The sequence below is a fragment of the Ranitomeya variabilis genome, chromosome 1 (genome assembly GCF_051348905.1).
Source record: "Ranitomeya variabilis isolate aRanVar5 chromosome 1, aRanVar5.hap1, whole genome shotgun sequence".
Classification (NCBI taxonomy): Eukaryota; Metazoa; Chordata; class Amphibia; order Anura; family Dendrobatidae; genus Ranitomeya; species Ranitomeya variabilis.
Window position 1 is genome coordinate 109633432 of NC_135232.1, and position 23425 is coordinate 109656856.

General features: G+C 41.3%; 1 protein-coding gene across 2 annotated transcripts in view; it reads right to left on the reverse strand.

Annotated features, from left to right (window-relative positions):
- Positions 1 to 3040: 3040 nt before the first annotated feature.
- Positions 3041 to 23425, reverse strand: part of HEXB (hexosaminidase subunit beta) — a 55232-nt gene continuing 34847 nt past the window's right edge. The window contains exons 6-14 of one of the 2 annotated variants that reach the window (XM_077287627.1): positions 22898 to 22999; positions 19807 to 19939; positions 18890 to 19070; positions 17276 to 17362; positions 15105 to 15177; positions 7038 to 7212; positions 4252 to 4342; positions 4053 to 4157; positions 3041 to 3262 (exon numbers count right to left, since the gene is read on the reverse strand). In XM_077287627.1, the coding sequence (XP_077143742.1) occupies positions 3202 to 3262; positions 4053 to 4157; positions 4252 to 4342; positions 7038 to 7212; positions 15105 to 15177; positions 17276 to 17362; positions 18890 to 19070; positions 19807 to 19939; positions 22898 to 22999 (1008 nt within the window). In that variant the 3' untranslated portion in view covers positions 3041 to 3201. Of the gene's footprint in view, positions 3263 to 4052; positions 4158 to 4251; positions 4343 to 7037; positions 7213 to 12491; positions 12667 to 15104; positions 15178 to 17275; positions 17363 to 18889; positions 19071 to 19806; positions 19940 to 22897; positions 23000 to 23425 lie in introns of both variants that reach the window. The other variant, XM_077287618.1, reaches the window with a different exon arrangement.

The window sequence follows — 23425 nt, forward strand, 5'->3', positions numbered from 1 at the left end:
ACCAGGTTATGAACAGAGCGCCGCCCCCTGGGATTAAGGCATTCTACCCGGGCAGTGGGCGCCTTCTGGGTGGTACACCATATGGCATCCATCCTGCAACCTGGTCTTCCATTCACACGTTTGCCAAGTTTTACAGGGTCCATACCTACACTTCGGTGGATGCCAGCCCAGAAAGAAGGATCTTGCAGGTGGCAGTGGTGCGTTCTCCAACCTGAACAGAGTTTCTGCTGTTCCCTCCCCAGGGACTGCTTTGGGACGTCCCATAGTTTTCTGTGTCCCCAATGAAGCTATAAGTGAAAACAGGATTTTTGGTAAAATCTTTCTCAGAGCCTTCATTGGGGGGGGGGGGGGGTTTCGGACACAACACATTCCCATGTTCATGAGCTCTGCTTACTGTGTTAGTTACAGTTTGAGTTGTTTCTTTTACATATTACTTCTACTGCTTCCTCACTCATTAACCCAGGGCCAGTCAGCGGGGTGTACGCTGCGCAGGAGGAGCTAATTTTTTGTGCAGTGTCAGCAGCATACACCCCATGGTTTCCTGTGTCCCCCGATGAAGGCTCCGAGAAACAGATTTTACAGTGAGTAACAAAGTCCTGTTTTCATAAATTAGTGTATAAGTTGTATTACACAGTTGCCATTTTTAAATCATGGAATTTTGCTTCTTTCTCCTCCTCCAGGATTGATCTTTTTTTCTCTCACAAGTCTGTTTGCAAGTAAAATCTGCATTTGGTGAATACAAATTACTGGTAATTTTACCTGCTGCAGGAAGTGTTACTTATTTGCACATTATATACCCATTTGTATAAAATATGGTAGGTATTTTATATTTATATAATCTACACTGTGTCATCTCTTGAAGTACCTTGCTCTACCCATTAGTGTATGAATACTATACTTACCCATCTACTTATTAGACTTGCATACTTCCCTCCGGCTCTGTATTGTGCTTGGTGTGGTGCCTTACAGGAACCAGCCATTTTACCCCCATCAATACACGGAATAATTATGCCGTGGAAAAACGTGATATTTAGCACAGCAATACACAAGGCAGGTTCTACATGTACCATCCACATAGTAAATGCTGCCTTGGTGGGCAAAGTATCTACATACTTAAGTATAATGTCTGCCCAGTAAGGTTTGCGAGGGTAACACCTTCAGTGTTTTGCCCACCATCAGAATCTGTAATCCACCCCAACATGAGCCTGAGCTTCTTTCTAAGACAGCATACAGGTACAGGGCCCCTCTTGATGCCCATCACTCACTATGTGTAGGTGGATGTGGTATGGTGGCTCACACCTTAAAAAGGGACTGTCAGCACAGATTGATTGTTGAAACCAATTACAAGCGCTCGGTGCGTCACAGCAATGCCAGTCATTTATATACACCGTCCCACCATCCCAACCCTTCTTTAGCTCTATGAAGCCAGAGCTGTCAAAGACTGATGGGGGTGGTGGAGATTGAGGGAAAACAAGCCGGTGGGAAGGTGTGTAATGCCATGATATGATGCACAGAGCACCTGTTCATTCTGTGCTGATAGTCCCTTTAACAAGGTAACAGTTAAATTGAAGGCAGGCGAGGCAGAGCGCCAGACCAGTTTCCCGATACTCTGTATAATTTGTTGTAGGCGGTATGGAGCTGGACAGCAGCAAGTTGCCTAATACTTTGCCAAGTCGAAATCTAGTAAAACGGCAGCTTCTGTATGAAGTCTAGAGGCCTTATGTGCATAAGAAATGTATGTACAGGCCAAGGCCTCCCTAGAGTACTAATTTACATCTCTCCCTACACACTCTTAAAGTTGGGCTGTTTGTTTAGATTCTCTTTTAGGCCAGGATCACACATGTGAGAAACACGGCCGAGTCTTGCAGGTTAATACCCAGCACTGCTGCCGGAACTCCGGAGCGGAGCGTGCGGCCGCATAGCAATTCATGGAACCGCACGCTCCACTCCCGAGTGCCAGCGGCAGTGCCGGGTATTAACCTGCAAGACTCGGCTGTGTTTCTCGCATGTGTGATCCTGGCCTTAGAGGGGATATTTGGATAGTAGACCTATCACCAAGGGAAGAGTCAGACAGCCGTATAGCTCTGCCAAGGAATGAAATTCAATTTGTCAGACTGGCCTTCGGCTCTCCCCACCAAAGCATGACTGTTGCATAGAAATGCATGCTGTTACACTTAGGTCAGGAGAGCCACCAGCCAGTCCAAGCATTGTATTTCGATTGTTGTTAAGAGTTATGTCCGTCTGACTCTTCCCTAATGCTGATAACACTAGGGCTGTGAGTGACAGCTTATAGGCACAGGACCATTTGTGGTTTGCCTTCCAGGACATTTTGTACCAGTTTAGATGTAATCCCTTTAAGTGTACATGCTATGAGAACATCACTAATTGTGTAAGTATTTCTTTAGGCAATACTGCTACAGGGTAGACATTACAGATTTTAATCAAATCCCACATCACTAAACATGGAAGCAATAAATCAGTGACACTGGCCTCTCACACACCACGTAAAGGAGATGGAGGAGGATATGCACACACTTTTTATATTTGCCACTCATTTTAGAGTGATGACTATGCAGGTATAATTTGATTTTTTGAGAACTACCGTATTTCAACTACACAAACCCTTTAATAAAATTACTAAAATGTCTTCTTGGAGTCCAGGCCACTTTTCTCATCTCTTCCCAATCAATGCCTTTATATATGTTAGGGGACCAATTCATGAACTTAATTCCAAGGATCAATCACAATTGATTAAAAAATGTACAAATACTGTCATTCTCCAAATGGGATGGAAATTACAGAAACCAAGTCCCATCTTAATGTTGTACCATAAAAGGGGCCAGAATGGGAAAAAAGTGTGTGTGTGTGTGTGTGTGTGTGTGTGTGTGTGTGTGTGTGTGTGTGTGTGTGTGTGTGTGTGTGTGTGTATGTATGTGTGTGTATGTGTGTGTATGTATATTTTACACACACATTCACGTGAGGTGGCACACAATAGGTTTGACGCTCCCCATCGTTCGCACAGACAACCATTGACACCACATGTTACTGTAAACTTTATTACATGAAACTGTAAAAGTTTACAATTCAACTTTTTTCAAGAAAAATAAATCATTGATTTAAAGCTTTACAGAAGAGCCCAGCAATTTGCACTAATCTATATTTTGGCCCACAATCATTATCCCTTCTTTTTGTTTCATACATCTAGAAATTGGGCTCGTGGTCACAGTATCCAACATACAGTGGCTCTGCATTGATGCCGCGCCTAGGAGAAACAGAATATTCAATATTACTTATACATGATTACACATGGTAATACCTTTAAGGCTCATGAACATGTTGGACACGGCTGTAAGGGTATGATCACGTTGGTTTTTGGTACAGAACAAAAAACACACCCACTTGCATTTTGTTTTTTCACTCAATTCATTTGAACAAGTGAAAACCACAAAGAATTGGCTTATTGCAGAGTTGTAAAAACGCATTGATGTTTAAAATCTGCAAGGAAAAAAAAGAAAAAAAAAGCATCTGAATAAGATTTCAGCAATCCCATTCATTTTACTAAAACTAAACTGCAGCATTTTTAGCCTTGAAAAACGCAATGTGTGAATAAGCAACAATACGGCACTCCGCCATACTACTCAATCATGGTGTAATTTTATTTCATAGAAAAGAATTAATTTGAAAGAAACCCATTCCATGATCTATCAGACAGTTTTATTACACAGGTAATTTCTCAGAGTATATGCACATGATGTCTTAAAAGGCGGGTCTGCTCCAACACCTTTAGGGGCGAATACCTGCATAATAAGGTATTAGTATCAGTTACGCAGTGCCATTATATGGCTGAAAAACATGCATCAGACAGACTATTGTGGGTGTGTTTTTCGTTTATGGGGCTTCTTTTTCCTCCCACTTTAGTAGTTAAGTATGTAGCTGGTTTTGTTCTTGGCGTCAAGAATTGACATGTTGCTTTTCCCAAATGGGAAACTTTGTAAGCTTTGTGCCCGTGACAAAGTTATCTGGATGTATCTACCGAAGATCTGTGATTTTACCTGACCATACGGCAACGATGCTTAATAAGTCTGTTGTAGGCGTCCCCAACTGAGGTGACATCTTTATCACTCCATAGTCTTTCTGCGACTGCGCTGGCTCTGGGCCTGTGTAATAAGGCAATAGCCAATAATGCATTATATATCTATCCATCTTCAATGTAAGGGTCATAATATGAAATGAGAGCTGGTTTTAACTTACCATAATCTTGGCATAAGGTTTGATGCATCTACAAACTCTCCCCATAAACAAGCCTCACCGCCAATCACAAGCTGCTTCTGCTCCGCGGTTCCTGCAGCATAATAGGGAATCGTCAGCCCGTGCAAAAAAATAAAAATCACCTCGGCCACATACTTATATGCTACAGCAAAATGCAATACTTAACCCAAGCAAAGGCCAAACAACTACAAAGTCAAAACAGTAATCGCAGATATCAACTGAAATGGAATTAAAAAAAATAAAGTATAGAAAGAAAAAAAAGAAAAAAAATGATGTTTAGCAGCCGTGCACACTGATTGTACAGTGGAACCTTCTGGGCATCATTCATCCAGTGAAATACACCAGGTAAGAGATCAACATGAGAAAAGAGCATGGAAACATTCTTAGTGCCACGATACGTAACATACATCCTCATTATGTGGTGTATGTCCTATGACACATGAGGCTGAGGTTTTCTAAATCAGCCGTGTCATACCCATAGCTAAAAGGATACTATGAAATGTACAGGAGGGAGGTACAAGTCAGAAGAATGTATCCACAGCCTGGCTTGCTAAACTCACAATGTTTGTAGGGTTTTCATTTGGCTTTGAGCTTGAGTCTTGACAAAGGCCAGGTTCAGAGGGACGTAATTTTGGTCAATATGTTGTCCATGTGCTCAATGGTCAGTCCACTGATCCAATAAATTATTGGAGCGCACAAGCACATTGGTCTGTAAAACAGTCCGTGTGAAAACCAGACTGGAGCAGGTCAAAAACAGGCAGCTCCTATGCTTGTCTGCTACACAGGTAACTTAGCAGAGCTAGTCATGTCTATAGTTGGTGGACATTATTGACCCAATTTATAGTACAGTTGTCTGAACCCCTAGTCTAACACCATATTCACAATTTGCTTTGGAGGCTCCTCAGTCACGGATCAGGCTACTTTCACACTAGCGTCGTGCACTGCACGTCGCTATGCGTCCTTTTGTAGAAAAAACACATCCTGCAAAACTGCTTGCAGGATGCGTTTTTTCTCCATAGACTTGTATTAGCGACGCATTGACACGTCGCAACAGTCGTGCGACGGTTGCGTCGGACCGTCGCCACCAGAAAACGTTACATGTAACTTTTTTTGGTGCGTCGTGTACAGCATTTCCGACCACGCATGCGCGGCCGGAACTCCGCCCCCTCCTCCCTGCACCTCACAATGGGGCAGCGGATGCGTTGAAAAACAGCATCCGCTGCCCCCGTTGTGCGGCGCTTTCACTGCTTGCGTCGGTACGTCGCAACGACGCATTTCGTCGTGCGTAGTACGACGCTAGTGTGAAAGTAGCCTTACATCTCAGACAGGTGCTGAAGTGAAGCATGCAGCACTATTCTTCCATCTCAAAGCAGCAGAACAGAATTGAACCTGCAGCTTAAAAAGATGGAGGTAATGCGCCGGTATGTGGACAAGGCTCCACACAGACTATGGCTCCTTTTCTACAAGGCATACTAGCTCAAATAAACTCTGGATAGATATTTTCCCAAGAAACCCAACTTTTAGGAGGGAATAAGAACAATGTGCAGAGTTTGATATTCATGTTCATACAAAGAGCACAGTACGTGGTGTATGCGCCAGCAGGGCCCTTGACTAGAACAGTGCAGACGGAGTCAGTGTGTGCTCGGTCGTGCATCATTTTTGGACATTGACCATACCACCTGCAAATATCTTAATATCCAGCCACAACGCAGCAACTCAATGAAGTGGAAATGGCCCAAGAGATTCAGTTTTTGCTCAGTTTAGGTGATTTTGATCATAGAAGTCACTACTTAAAATCAATGTCCTCTAGTGATGAATGAGCGTGCTCTGATAAGGTGTTATCCGTGCAAGCTTGTGTCCTAATCAACTATTTTCGGCGTGCTTGAAAAAAAATGCTCGAGTCGCTGCTGCATGTCTCACAACTGACAGCCGCAACACATGCAGGGATTTCCTAACAGTTGCGAGCTATGCAGTGGCAGCTTGAGCATTTTTTTGCGCACGATGATAAGTAGATTAGGAAAACACCTTACCAGATCACGCTCGCTCATCACTAATGACCTTCATTAGGAAATGTCAAATCCTATTGCTTTGAGTAAAGTCAGTAATCATAGAAAAGGTCCAAGACAGAAAAGTTGAGAGGACCATACCACAGAGCGAGATGGAACCCCATTCTACCCAAGGTCTGTGTATCAGATGTAGGGATGGGCGGACCGGTGGAAGTTCGGGTTCTAGTACCTGACCAGAACTTTTTTAGAACCCGAACCCCATTAAAAATAATGGATTCACCCCGAGCACTCTATCGGACTTCAGCAGAAAGTCCAGTGTTCGGCGTTCAGGCCTGAACAGTGACTGTCCGGTACAAACGCCGAACATTTGTTTGTGTTCGTCCATCTCTAATCAGAAGTCATTTAGTACACCAGAAATCTTTTGACCCCGTCACCCCAGAGTAGATCTGGTCCAACCAAAAAAACTAAAACCTGCATCAAAGCATCTCAGCGAATGCCTAGACTGAACAGTGTTCTATAACCTGAGGATAGACGACCCCGCGTACTAGCACGAATGACCGATAAATTAAACTATGGAATTATGCCAACTCTGATGGCACCAATAGGTGAACTCTCACCTACCATAATTTTCTAAAGCCCCTTTACTTTATTTTTCTTATAATCCCCCCACCTCCAAGAGTTGTGGGTTCAATGGGCAATGATATCCTAAAAGGCTGTCACATGCAGATAGATTTGGTGAGGTAAAGAGGCGCCAGAACACACCAGTAAAATTTGTTGGCTCGACACGGTAGACTTGGATCCAGTCCTGACCATAGGAAATTCGATTTAGGTACCAAGGAGATGACAGAAGGACCTGAAATCCAGCAGCCGTAACAGCCGCCATCTCGTTTTGATAATCTTTTTCCTTCCAAACTTCCACAACGGTGTCTGGTTTCAACTGAGGGATTTAAACGCTTATTTAATAAAGTATGCCACAGTATCTGACACCTGCAAAGAAAGCAAGACTAGACATCATTAATGTCACACACCCCAAGAGAGGCTGCGATTTGCAGCCAAACACCCAATATGGAGTCTCATACAGAAGATGCAGAGGAGACCATCACTTACAGAATACTATGCAGGTGGCATGGAGAAGAAGTCAGCACATGCCTAAAGCTAAAGCTTTGCCCTGGTTGTGGCTGCTGAGGACCCGAATAATGAGCGCTACTGGGAAACATTATATTCTAAAAAGACAAGTCAAAGATGATGGCTATGAAAAAAAACAAGGATCAAAAGCAGAGAAACAAAGCCAGCCAGAGAATTTTAGTCAATGGTGGTGTTCTCTGGCAAAATGAAGGTTAGGCTGACAACCTATCATGCAGACCATCAATTCTAGCAACGCTCTTGTCCAGTCATACCACCCCTAATACTAATACGGCTACACGTGGCTGTCGGTAATGTGTTAAAGTGTAGATCGTACAAAAATATATTCATTCTTAATGTGTAACATGATCAGTTAAATAAGATTGTTAGCATTTAAGGCATACACAATATCTGAAAGACCACCGACCGCATAGATTTCACGCAAGATGACGTCAAGGATGTAAGGATCGTGCAAAGTGATAAAGATTTTACAATCTGGCAAAGTGAACAAAAGTAAACATTTTATTGCAACTATCAAAATAATGGCATGGGCAAAGAAAAATATTAGGAGTCAGCCAGACTCAGAACACGGCATTTTAATGAAGTCACAATAAAGAAATTGAATTTACTTTGCTGGATTTTGTACCTCGCAAGCTTTATCCGTGCACAGTGGATTGCACAATTTACATGTATTGGATGGGATGAACACTATGCTGCAATCTCACTCTGAAATTGGATGAGACTCACCCATTTAGGCTACTTTCACACTAGCGTCGTTTGCAATACGATGCAATGTGTCGTTCAGGAGAAAAAAACGCATCCTGCAAAGTGGTCTGCAGGATGCGGTTTTTCCCCATAGACTAACATTACCGACGCATTGCCGTGCGACGGTTGCGTCGTGTTTTGGCGGACCGCCACAAAAAACCGTTACATGTAACTTTTTTTGTGCGGCCGAAACTCCGCCCCCTCCTCCCCGGACCTTACAATGGGGCAGCGGAAGCATCGTAAGACTGCTTCCGCTGCCCCCGTTGTTCATTTCTTTCACAGCATGCGTCGGTACGTCAGCCCGACGCAATGCGACGGGCCTGTACCGACGCTAGTGTGAAAGCAGCCTAAGTCTATGGTTACAAGGGTGTGTGTGAGGGGGATGGGGGAGACATGAAACGATAAATAGTCCTATAAATGATTAATAGCTGATGAGTAATAAAAAAAAACAAACAAAACAAAGGATTGCACGTGGATGACAATTGAGAAAAAAAAATTGCACCAGATTTCTGAATGAAAGTCAGATTTATTTATTTTTTTTTATATACTATCCTGCGACCCTAGTCTTAATGTGCAGCTATTGTGGCTGCAGGCCAGAATATTATCATTTTGCATTAAAACTGTAGGAGTTTGGAGTTCTGTAATGTAAAAGAAAAAAAGTTGCTATATATTTTTTTGGACCAGCTCCAGTTTAGGAATACAGACTCTGCTGACATTTCCTAATATTATTTCAGGTCTCTTAAAAACATTTACGCAGATTACTCATTTTAAGGAAAAGGGTAAGTGTGCAGCAAGTGGCTCCCTAGTGAACTATTTGTGTATTACTACAGATACGGAGCCATATTGAAGCCTAAAAAATATTGCTCAGGTTTCCTAGCACTGTGATGTTGATGCTTATATACAATAGAGAGGACCCAGACTCTGATGAGCGGTGTAGTTACAGATGTCACCGCTGTTCTCAGAACGACGCTCCATAGGTTGGTGTACAGAATCGCTGGACGTCGTGGCGCCACAATGGATTACATCAGAGCTGGGGGATTTTGTTTTTTTACTAACTTGGTGGATGAGGGAGTATTTGTCTTTATTTAATGCTTTATTTTTAGGTCTTCCCAAGTTCCCATTTTTGGACTACGGATTCCTAGGACTACTTTGGATCTTTTTTTTTTTCATTAAATTGGTGAATGAGGTATGGTAGTAGGTTTTTTTTTTTAATAAACTTTGTGCGTTTTTATTTTTGACTACTGGGCAATAAGGGTGTGTGATACACGCCTCCCCATCACTAACCCCTGAGCTCGGTGCCAACCGACATCAACCCCATACACCATTACCCCGATTGCCACCGCACCAGGGTAAATCGGGAAGAGCTGGGGCCAAAAGTCAGAATTGGCGCATCACATGTGATGTGCCAAATCTTGGGCAGCTGCGGGCTTGTATTTTTAGGCAGGGAAGGGCCCAATATCCAGAAACCTTCCCAGCCTGATAATATAAGCCTGCTGCTGTCTTCTATACCTATGCTGGTTATGAAAAATAGGGAGGACCTTTTAAAATAATTTAACTGGCTTAATAAGGCTAAACACTCTTTAGTGCCACATGAAAGGCACTAAAGGATCCTGGTTTATTATATGTAGGGGGCTTGTGACATTAAATATCGACAGGACATTATAGCTGTATACCGATCGACCAAAACGCTGCATGACCAGCTCTACCCTCACCTACTGTATCCTCACCCATCCCTTGTAGATTGTGAGCCCTCGAGGGCAGGGTCCTCTCTCCTCCTGTACCAGTTATGACTTGTATTGTTTAAGATTATTGTACTTGTTTTTATTATGTACACCCCTCCTTACATGTAAAGCGCCATGGAATAAATGGCGCTATAATAATAAATAATCTGTATACAAGATTGCTTTATTAGTTTATAAACTAACTTTAAATGACAGAATTACAGTATTTAAAAAATTGTTAAAAACACATTGCATACGGATGCTAGTTGAGACAAATTGCATTGTACTCTCGTGACACTCAGCCTACTTTTCTGGGTCGACAGCCGATCGATTTTTTTTAATTTTATACGCTAGTGTGACACCAGCGTAAGAGTGTGCACTGTTCATAGAAACCTGGCAGCTCTTAAAATGGCTTCCACAGACAGATTTTGCCTGGTTCTAAAATCTGGATGTGGTATTTGCTGATACCGCACGGCACGTGACAAATCTGTTTACAATCTCTTTGCACTCGGCACTTTGTAGTAATTGTTAGTAAGATTGTGTACATTTAATCACTTGTGTTGCTCATATCCCACATCCAGCATTTTATTTTCTATGATTAAAATCAGATCCAATTGCCCCATTAGGGAGTTTAGTGGAATATACGTGTGAGAAGTAGGTCTACAGTTTGTCCTATTTCTCACCACTGGTTGGCAATAGACGTTAGAAACTTTCTTTTGTATTGTGGCTATAAAATGCCATCGTGCACCCAGAAGACATTGTGACCACTTTATCCATTATGTTATTTATTCCATACTTCTGTTATGCATTTAGCACTTTATTGGGGTTTTTTTTTAACTTGATTTCCAGGCTCTCTCTATATTCAAGTTTTTACAAAGTCTCCATTTTCAATAGGCTGTTCTTGTAAATTTTCATTCTTGCAATCTACTTTTTATAAACAAAAAACAAACAAAAAAAACCTGTTTTAAAAAGAACAGGTCATCATAAATTGACCTATAGTTTTAATGGTATTGAAAACAAACGGTGCTTTACATGAGATTTCTCAAACACACGGCTTGGTCCAAGATCTGCTCTCAGATGTGGATTTACTTAAAAAAGGTTAAAGTGTTAATTATCAGATACCACACTGTTTTAAGGCTGTGTTCAGACAAGTGTATAAAATTCTTTTTTTTTCCCCTGGGAAGGGAAAAAAAAAAACATTTTTAAATCCATGTGTCCCGTTTCTATAAAATCAACAATTAAAACTGACAATACCAAACAGTTTTCTATGTTAATTGCATTGGAATTGTAAAAAAAAACAGATCCATACAGATGCATTTATTTTTAACACTAAAAAAAAATAAAAAAATAAAAAAAAAAATGGATGAGACTACTGCCTGTCACCACATGTCATCCATGTTATACGCAAGGAGGAGGACAGCGATCACAAGAAGATGGGAGGCGCCGGACCAAGAAGAGTGACACCCCTCGGACCGGACCGCCCCCCGCAGGCGAGTATAATGAAGTTATTTTTCTTCTCTTTCAGGTCGGGTTGGGGGATTACATACAGCATTATAGAATTATTATATAGCATTATAGAATGATGTATATCAGCCCTGAAAGGTGATGGCCCCATCTCATATCGGCCAAACCTGGTGACCGGTACCCTTTAAAATGATAACGTGGTTAATGAAATCCATCTTGTGGTTGTTTAATCTTTATTTTCAGTTTTGTGTCAATGAGATGCTCGTGCCCCGAGGTGGCCTGGAGGGGGGGGGGGGGGGGGGGGTTCTTCCTGTGGTGCTCTGACCAGGGATTCATAATGAAGACTGCCCACAGGTCACTGCTCCCTCACTGACCTGCCCCCTAGTTTACATAGTGAATACCTGTACATACTGAAGGGGGAAAAAAAAAATAAATCCTTTCTTCAGGCAGGCGGTGGCAAATGCGCTGCAGCATAATCATATGTCTAATGTGTAGTTACATGTGGTTGAGCTTTTCCTGAGGAGTATAACAAAAAAATAAAAATCAATTTTAAAATGGCGCCTGCGCAGTAGCAGCTATCGGTGTGTATAGAAGTGATCCGATAGCTGCTATTGCGCATGCAGCGCCATCTTGCTAGAGAAGGAAAAAAAAAACATTTCTTCCTCCAAGATGGCGCGGTCTGTGCCTGTGCAGTAGTAGTTTTCGGCGATCAAAGTGACCTGTCAGCAGTCTGCATTATGAATACCTAATCTGAGCACCACATGAAGACCCCCACAGGCCGCCCCGGAGCACGGGCATATCACTAACACAAAACTGAAAATAGAGATTAAACAACAACCACAAGACGGATTTCATCAACCAAGACATCATTTTATTCAGTATATCGGCGCTGACCTGACAGTGTCTGTAGGTTACGGTGCACAATCCTGCTGACAGAATATCACATGAACAGCAGGTGGACCACTGTTATTAAAGGGAACATATTGCAACTCGGACAGCACATGTACGCAAGATACGGTTGTTTGAACCAAGCCTAAAGCAGACGATCATAATGGCCTATATATAGAAGAATGATGTTAAAGGTTAAAAGAAAAAAAAAAAAAAAAAAAGAATGAGAAGAATGAATATTAAGAAGTTAACAAACCATTGAAATTTAGCGGCTCAACTTTGTAGTATCTCTGCCAGTCCTGTCCATAGCTAATATAATCTAGGTACCAGGGGGCTGAGAGGATGGCAGACAAGCCCGCATCTGTCACATTGTACAATTCTTCCTGATAGTTTTCTCCCTTCCACACCTCCACTATAGTGTCAGCATTAATCTGTAAGGATTGCAACAGACAAGAGTTTAATAGGAATGCGAAGGTAATTTGAACAGAAACGTCACTTGTCAGACTCGGGCCACACATGGTGTGGACCTATTTGGGGTTAAGTATTGTAACATGTGTTGCTCTTATATAAAAGGCGTATTATCACACATGGGCTTTTTGTAGAGTGACCGCCACTGTTGCTGCCTGTTGGGGGGGGGACAGACAGTCATGGTCTGGCACCTACTGTACACGAGAGTCTCAGGTGGCTGTAACATGACCCATCAGTGATAACTGTGTGACTAGTATCTGTACTGTCTGGGTCTGGCCCCATGTACAATAATCCTTGGCAAATGGTGAAGACTGCGGCATATGTACAACACACTATAAACGGATGTGACTGCAATACTGGCACAATTTGAAGAGTACCTCCGTTTTGATCCTGTGACACTTACTCCACATTGATGACGGTAGCAAAGGACGATAGACAGGACACTGCATAGCTTATTGCAGCCCGCATCAGATTTTGGGCAGTTCGTTCTGCAGGTTATCAGCAAAAAACATTAAGACCTCATTCAGACGTTCCTTTTTCTCACGTAAAAGAGAAACGGACAGATTATTTTGAGGAGTCTGATCAGAGTGTGCTCCAAGTGTCATCCATTTTTTTCTCATTTGTAGAGGGAAGAACAGAAAAGAAAAAAAAAAAAAAAAGTTTCTCCACCTTTTCCTATGTGACAGTCTGGGAAAATCGGACAGAGCTCAAATGTCATCCAAATACGGTCCAATATTTATTTTATTTTTTTCCCCACAGACTTGCATTGCAGATTCTGATCCAACCCTCGGATCCAAACATCAGACTAAAAATCACAGACAAGTGAATGGCCCACAGACTATCACAGGTACGAGTGCCATCTGTGAAAGCCACAGATAACACTTGTATGAGAAAATCAGAGGTCTGAATGAGGCATTAGAGAGATTTTAAAAAGTATGATGCAGCAGAATCCTGCGCTGTAAGGTCACAGTCACACCATCAGTATTTGGTCAGTTTTTCACCTCAGCATTTTCAAGCCAAAACCAGGAGTGGGTGAGAAATACAGAAGTGGTGACGTGTTTCTATTATACTTTTCTTCTGATTGGTGCTTTGTTTTACCTCAGTATGTGTAAGCCAAGACCAGGAGTGGAACAATCAGAGGAAAAGTGTAATAGAAACACGTCACCACTTCTGTATTTCTCACCCACTCCTGGTTTTGGCTTACAAATACTGAGGTAAAAAAAAATTAAAAAAAATAAAAAAATCACCAAATACTCAACGTGTTTTAATTTTGAAAGTGGAGATTCGCTTTAGTGTGTATATTGTTGCTGAATTACGCCAACAGCAATCTCCTGGATTTCGGCCTTAACACATACGTTCAGCGATGTCTACTTGGCCATACACATTAGAAGGCTGTTGACCAAACATTATACCACCCAAGACATGGACGGGTTTTCAGTGGGAGTAGAGGAATAAGCCACGGTCAGGCACTTCTAGGGACAATTAGTCGCCAGTTTTGATATCAAAACCTGCCATCTGGAAAAAATTGGGACACCCCCATAAACTAGATGAGTGGATCCGCCTGATCTTTTTTGTCTCATGGCAGAAATCACATGATTGTTAGGAACCTCCGTAAATGTTTATCAGATTGGTAATTTCAGCAATATTGGCCAACATTTATCCTGTGTAATGACACTAAATGTTAGATGGATTAGTATATAAGCGATGTTAATACTGTCGATAATAAAATGTGATGTATAATGGATAGGTGTTAAAGACAAAAGCAAAGCAGGGGCCCCTTTGGTTTAATAGTGGTCATTTTAGAATGATAACGTCTCTCGATTTTACACTGCTGCTCTGCATACACTGGACTAGTAGGTCCATCAGCAGCCACTGCTGTGCATACACTGGACTAGTAGGTCTACCGGCAGCCACTGCTCAGCATACACTGGACTACTAGGTCTACCAGCAGCCACTGCTGTGCATACACTGGACTAGTAGGTCCATCAGCAGCCACTGCTGTGCATACACTGGACTAGTAGGTCCATCAGCAGCCACTGCTGTGCATACACTGGACTAGTAGGTCCATCAGCAGCCACTGCTGTGCATACACTGGACTAGTAGGTCCATCAGCAGCCACTGCTGTGCATACACTGGACTAGTAGGTCTATCAGCAACCACTGAGGACAAACTTTGATAACATCAGGAGAATATGGGCCAAAAAGGACAAACTTTGATAACATCAGGAGAATATGGGCCAAAAAGGACAAACTTTGATAACATCAGGAGAATATGGGCCAAAAAGCACAAAACAGTAAGAAAAATAAACTCTGCACATATATTGTATATGTGATAAGATTAGGTCAGATGAAGTGCTTCCTGAAAGAAGAGATCTGTTAACACATACAGTGCTGGCACATACCTGGTCATGATTATCAAACACCTCTTGCCAGACCATGTAGCCCTTCTGGAATTTTGACACTATGTCCAATATTCTGGGAAAAATAAAATTATACTCAATTAAGAACAAGGATGAGACATACATTTTTCACAACTACAAACCAAGAATAAGCATTTGAGCCAATGGCAGCACAGCAACTTTTTTTTTTTTTTTTTCGGGCAGATGTCATTGGACATGAATAAAAGCTATGAAGTCGCTTCTCAGGCGTGGCCGAGTTGTAATATGAAGGTTATTGACAGGACGATGCAATATTAATTCATGATTTCATGCCGATATGAATATTAATCAGCTAACTCAAGGACCGAGCTGTATGTGCAGGTTTTAATCAGAAGAACAAAGGATTAGGAATTTTGGGACATAGCCTCTCTTCCCCTCGATACCCATAAAGTGAAACAGTTAGGAGAAAAACCGCAGGTCAATAGTGTTATTAACCTTCCCGCACTTAGCCGAACGCTGCCAGGAGAAAAATAAACTTATTCCCCAGGGTAGCATTCCAGATTCTGTTATGGGGGCAAAGCTGGCATGCGTTCTGGATGGTGACTGTAACCACGCCTGGCAGTGGCTGACACTGGTTCTGCGTTGGGGGCGCAGTTACAGCTGCTGTTCCGTATACTAAGAATAATATAAAATGGATACACCAAAGGTTATATGATCAAATCCATGATTTTAAGAACATCACATAACAGACGTGATAAAAAAAAATAAATTTGCACGACAAGATTAAAAATTACACAAATAGTATAAAAAGAGGAAAAGGAGAAGCATCAGCAGCATACACCAAAGTACAGTAAGGGGTAAAAAAAAAAAAAATTGCTAAGTGAATATATAAAGTGCAAGTGCACAGTAAAAGATAGTAATTAATGATGAAAATTTTGCAGTATAGGACTGGTAAATAGCAGCATCCGTAGCATGAACACAGATTAGCAAGTCGTCTTTCACCCATTCTTGCCTTTTGATATATTATGGTCACTGTTGGTTAGGTAACTTAATGTTCCTTCCATTTACTTGTCCTATACTGTGACACTTTCATAATTAACTACTATCTATGCCTGTGTCACTTTTATACTGTGCACTTTATATATTCACTTATCTAATTTTTTTTTTTTTTTACCAGTTACTGTACTTTGGTTTATTCTGCTGGTGCTTCTCCTCCTCCTGTTTTTATACTCTCATTTTTCATCTGGTCTTCACATTTGTCTTTTTTTTTCTGCTCTGTCCTTAATAAAATCATGGATTTGATAATTAACCTTTGTAGGCTATGTGCACACGTAGGGAATGGGGTGCAGAATTTTCTGCACAAATCCGCATCTCCTGGCAGAATCCGCAGCTGCGGATTTGCAGCGGTTTTTATGCGGATTTGTCGCGGAATTGATGCGGTTTTTCCCACTGCGGATTTCTATAATGGAGGGGTGCAGAAACACTGCAGATCCGCACAAAAGTGACATGCACTTAAATCTGCAGCATTTCCGCACAGCTTTTTTTTTTTACCCATTGATTTACATTGTACTGTACATCACAGTTTGGATCTGCAGCTTTTCTGCGGATCCTCACTAAATCCGCATCGTGTGCACATAGCCGTACAGTAATACACGATAAATATAAGTTTCTTCATGGATTTAGTCAGTTTTGTCGGCTTACGTAGTGTTTCAAATTGCACCTTCATACACATCTTTATTATGGGATGTATTCCTTCTATGGTAGACTAAAGCTTTGTATACCATCTACACCCAGTGAGCTGGTACATTTTTTGCTTGCTGGGAGTAAATCCCATTAAATACAGCTGACAATAGCACAACTCAATCTTTCTTTATTGACCTTTTTTGATAGACCTTACTTCTGGCCATTACAACGATCACTTGGTTGTGGAATGATCTACTGTAAATGACAAAATGTTCATGACCGAAACACATCTCCATTACATAACACTATAAATGACCATGTCAAAATCAGAAAAGTGAGCAGTTGGGATTGAAGAATACACCACCTTCAAACCCAACATCTTGCTTTTCTGATTTTGACATTGTCACTTGCAGCCAATCCTCATCGGTTACCCCAGTCAGGGGGCACAACAAGCAGACATGCAGGAGACATCCTAAAGACAGTAAAGAAACGGTACATCGCACATATCTTACTTTTGAATATAGTAAGATTCTAGTTTACGGTAATCTGTGCCAAAGCCGTGTTCACTCATGAACTTTGAAATATCGGGATTGGATTTCCTGCAAGGAGAAAAAAGGTAGAATTCTATTTTATTTTCACCTCCTTAGGGCTGTCCAAACCAGTAAATCAGACTGGACAGGAAACCTAAGCTTTTGATCAATGTATTCAGAAAATAGACTTTTTTTTACCAAGTTTTGCTCCCAGTCATTTTTTACCAATGTATTTATTTCAACAGAAAAAACACCCACTATAAAATAGGAGGCTACTAGAGTGAAGAACCATAGCCAGGGGGGTTAGACTGCAGATATGGCAATACAGGTCCTCTCAAGGTCTGGGGCTTGGACCCCCAAGAGGGATGCACATAGATAAATCCATATTTAAAAAATAAAACTGCAGCAGGCTTCTCAATCATTTAGATTTCCATTTGAAGCCTACTCTCGAAGGAGGATCGATGATTTCATAGGGCAGAAATGAGAGACAGATTACTGGGGTTGATTCTCATACAGTAGGGTTTCCCAGGGTAAGCAAGACATACTATAGCCTATAACTGCATACATGAAAGTATAAGTTTGACCCAAAATTAGCCACCTTTGGAACAAGACCAGTGGGTGTAGAGCATGTCTCCAATGAAAGTACCTAAAAGAGGTAGAAGGCAGCTTGTCAAGATGTGGGCTTTATGCCTAGATACAAGGCACCATCGTACCTAGCATAACGGGTCCTTGAAGTCAGAGCCACCAATCAAAAAGTTAACCAACCTACACGTAAACCTTACAAAAAGGAAACAGACTTATCAAAAAGATTAAAAACTGCATACATTAAGATTTAATTGGTTGGAGGCTTTTGTTTCCCCAACCTCTGGCTTTCCAGCTACTTGAAAATTACAAATCCCATTAGGCTCTGACCGTCAAGACCTGTTCCAGCTTCATACAACTTGTAGTTTTGCAACTAGCTTGCCTCAGACGCAGGTTTAGGAACACCGCTTTAGGCCTCATCTGTGTTGCACATGTGTTATATATCTGTGAAAAACACTATTATAAAACGTATACATAGTGTTTTTATGCAGACTGTTAATCCATGTAAAAATCATGAAGATAAAAAGTACCAAGGGAAGTCTATGGGTCCGTGAAAAATGCAGCACATGGGTGCCATCAGAGTACAACCTGGGTGCTCTCTGTTATTAACACTAATGCACACAAGAAGTTTTACAATTTATTCATCCATATGTGAAAAACACTGAGGACGCACTGACCAACACTCGCACCATTTATTTTGCATGCGTGAAAAACACTTGACGACTGAATGAGGCTTAAGAGAAATGGTTTCACATGAATGACATGTATGGTCAGAGTATGGATCTTCTGGCCTGAACCAGGTATATATGAGGCTGTTGGGAGAGTTCAGGTGAGGAAACCTGCAGACGTTCAAGACATCAAGGTCCATATTTGGACAATGATGAGGTGTGAAAATCGGCCTACTCCCATACACTTATTGACAATGCACGTTACGTAAAACTGTAGAACACCTAAGGAAAGGCGCAAAACACTGATGCAAACGACATACCACAAGCTCAAAAGTAGCAAGCTTACCAACAAGAGAAGTCAACCTCATCCCCTCCGAGGTGCAGATACTTGTCAGGAAACACTATCGAGATCTCTTTAAACAGATCATGTATAAAGGTGTACGTCTCATTAGTAATGGGATTCACAGGCCCAAATGATCCACTGGGTTGCCCATCCTGGTAGCATGGTGTCAGAAGATCTTTCTGCCCTAAAAATCAAGAACACAAATAATAAACCCTGCACTCATCTGCTGATCTACAGGATATCATACATATAGACATATACTGTACTTAAAGACTGAAACAGCAATTTAATAAGTGGTGTGACCTCTGAATGAGTATTCCCATCTCCAAGATCCTATTCCAACATGTGGCAAGTGTAATATTAATAGGAAATACCTCCAATTAGAAATGTGGTATAGTTTTTCTGATTCACCATGTCTCTCCTCATGTGCAGGCCGATCAGCCACCGGTACTTACCATGTATCCGGGTTCCCTCTGCAGCTTATTCGGTAAGCGCTATAGCTTGCCATATAAACAGGGAACCCAAACAAATTTGCTCAACTCTAGTTACGACCACCGATATCGTGAGTTAGATAGTTGCTAGTGGTTGTAACCATGGATACCTAAGGTCCTGCACAAGAGGAAAGCGACATGGCAAATCAGAAAAACTATTATAAATGTCGTATTGGAGGCATTTGCTAATATCACTCTTGCCTCATGCTGGGATAGGATCTTGGAGATGGGAATAACCTTTTAATGTTTGTTTGTATACATATACACATATATATATTAGACTTATTAGGTGACCTTGGTGTCTTATTGGAGATGGGAATACCACTTTAAGCACATTCGTCATACACACTACTTTCACGAACCTTGAAAGCCGTGAAGGATCGAACAAAGTGAGCAAGAAAAATGTTTTCTTATGCAAAAAACGCTTACCTTTACCCCATGAACTGGTATGTCCCGGGGAGTCAAACTCTGGTATAACTCGGATCCCTCTAAATCGGGCATATTCAATCACAAAACGGACATCAGTGGGCGTGTAAATGTGTGTGAATGGATGGTAAGCCCCCTGAAAAGCAGCAAGGAGACTAACTCAGCACCCAACATAACAGTGATTATCCTACAGCGCTCTAGCTGTAAGAGAGATTAGAGGATAGAGATTAGAGGATAGAGATTAGAGGATAGAGATTAGAGGATAGAGATTAGAGGATAGAGATTAGAGGATAGAGATTAGAGGATAGAGATTAGAGGATAGAGATTAGAGGATAGAGATTAGAGGATAGAGATTAGAGGATAGAGATTAGAGGATAGAGATTAGAGGATAGAGATTAGAGGATAGAGATTAGAGGATAGAGATTAGAGGATAGAGATTAGAGGATAGAGATTAGAGGATAGAGATTAGAGGATAGAGATTAGAGGATAGAGATTAGAGGATAGAGATTAGAGGATAGAGATTAGAGGATAGAGATTAGAGGATAGAGATTAGAGGATAGAGATTAGAGGATAGAGATTAGAGGATAGAGATTAGAGGATAGAGATTAGAGGATAGAGATTAGAGGATAGAGATTAGAGGATAGAGATTAGAGGATAGAGATTAGAGGATAGAGATTAGAGGATAGAGATTAGAGGATAGAGATTAGAGGATAGAGATTAGAGGATAGAGATTAGAGGATAGAGATTAGAGGATAGAGATTAGAGGATAGAGATTAGAGGATAGAGATTAGAGGATAGAGATTAGAGGATAGAGATTAGAGGATAGAGATTAGAGGATAGAGATTAGAGGATAGAGATTAGAGGATAGAGATTAGAGGATAGAGATTAGAGGATAGAGATTAGAGGATAGAGATTAGAGGATAGAGATTAGAGGATAGAGATTAGAGGATAGAGATTAGAGGATAGAGATTAGAGGATAGAGATTAGAGGATAGAGATTAGAGGATAGAGATTAGAGGATAGAGATTAGAGGATAGAGATTAGAGGATAGAGATTAGAGGATAGAGATTAGAGGATAGAGATTAGAGGATAGAGATTAGAGGATAGAGATTAGAGGATAGAGATTAGAGGATAGAGATTAGAGGATAGAGATTAGAGGATAGAGATTAGAGGATAGAGATTAGAGGATAGAGATTAGAGGATAGAGATTAGAGGATAGAGATTAGAGGATAGAGATTAGAGGATAGAGATTAGAGGATAGAGATTAGAGGATAGAGATTAGAGGATAGAGATTAGAGGATAGAGATTAGAGGATAGAGATTAGAGGATAGAGATTAGAGGATAGAGATTAGAGGATAGAGATTAGAGGATAGAGATTAGAGGATAGAGATTAGAGGATAGAGATTAGAGGATAGAGATTAGAGGATAGAGATTAGAGGATAGAGATTAGAGGATAGAGATTAGAGGATAGAGATTAGAGGATAGAGATTAGAGGATAGAGATTAGAGGATAGAGATTAGAGGATAGAGATTAGAGGATAGAGATTAGAGGATAGAGATTAGAGGATAGAGATTAGAGGATAGAGATTAGAGGATAGAGATTAGAGGATAGAGATTAGAGGATAGAGATTAGAGGATAGAGATTAGAGGATAGAGATTAGAGGATAGAGATTAGAGGATAGAGATTAGAGGATAGAGATTAGAGGATAGAGATTAGAGGATAGAGATTAGAGGATAGAGATTAGAGGATAGAGATTAGAGGATAGAGATTAGAGGATAGAGATTAGAGGATAGAGATTAGAGGATAGAGATTAGAGGATAGAGATTAGAGGATAGAGATTAGAGGATAGAGATTAGAGGATAGAGATTAGAGGATAGAGATTAGAGGATAGAGATTAGAGGATAGAGATTAGAGGATAGAGATTAGAGGATAGAGATTAGAGGATAGAGATTAGAGGATAGAGATTAGAGGATAGAGATTAGAGGATAGAGATTAGAGGATAGAGATTAGAGGATAGAGATTAGAGGATAGAGATTAGAGGATAGAGATTAGAGGATAGAGATTAGAGGATAGAGATTAGAGATAGAGATAGAGATAGATATATATATCTATCTATCTCTATACATACATACGTACAGGGAGGTATAAGGACGCCTGCTCTTCCAATGATGAACATACAGTACATACAGCATGACGTGTGCTGTATGAAGCTGGGAAGGGAGGACTAAGGGTTCTAATTCCACTAAGAAATTAGGTTTATTTACACTGTGGCCTTTATAATAGAAAAAAAACCCACACACAACAAACACCCCCTCAATGAGCAGACCCCCATGGCCACTAAGGGTACTGTCACACTAAACGATTTACCAACGATCACGACCAGCGATACGACCTGGCCGTGATCGTTGGTAAGTCGTTGTGTGGTCGCTGGGGAGCTGTCACACAGACAGCTCTCCAGCGACCAACGATGCCGAAGTCCCCTGGTAACCAGGGTAAACATCGGGCCAGCAGGCGCTCACAGTGCAGAGAAGCAGAACGCCGGGGGACAGACACCGGAATGTGAGTATGTACTGTTTGTTTTAACGTTTACGCTGGTAACCAGGGTAAACATCGGGTTACTAAGCGCGGCCCTGCGCTTAGTAACCCGATGTTTACCCTGGTTACAAGCGAACACATCGCTGGATCGGTGTCACACACACCGATCCAACGATGTCAGCGGGTGATCAAGCGACGAAAGAAAGTTTCAAACGATCTGCTACGACGTACGATTCTCAGCGGGGTGTCTGATCGCAGTAGCGTGTCAGACACAGCGATATCGTTAGGATATCGCTGCAACGTCACGGATCGTACCGTCGTAGCGATCAAAGTGCCACTGGGAGACGGTACCCTAAGACGATCTGGTAGTTTTCTTACTGCCTCAATGTATGTTTTTTTGTAGAACTATGATATGGACTTCATATAGTGTCTTCTCAGCAATGTTTCAGACATTACAGATGACAACCTTCTATGGGGACAAGGTTTTATAAATCCTGGACTGTATATGTGGGACTAGTAGCAGATATTTCTTGCTATCAGAATCTGTTAAATTCACTTACCATGTTGCTTAGTTCTGGAAATACAATGCTCTCGTAGGGAAAAGACGGATCGTCTACAATGTGCCAATGCAAAACATTCATCTTGTTGAAAGCCATTGCATCCTGGAACAGAACAGATAGTCCCATTATCTGGCTATGAGCAAAACCACCAGCCAAAAAGGTACATTCCAAGATTGTAAACTAAATGATATGTTAAATCCTTGCATCATATCTCTTAGAGAACCTCTCAGAAGGTGGGTATGTACTGTATATTTCTCACTATTATATTGTCACGAGGGTGTCTTGTCCTCCTGGGAGACCTGGAGTTAGACGGTCATGTCAGGTAATGAACCACAGGTCTTCTTTTGAGATGGTGTGATTCATGTCCTATTTTAAATGGATTTGGTTTCCTTCAGTGTCGAGAGGGTTAAGGACTCTTTCCATGATGGCTGAGGCCATACAGCCTGGTTGTTTATAGCTGCAACTTCTATCAACTCCCTCAACATTTACTAATATGTGTATATATATATATATATATATATATATATA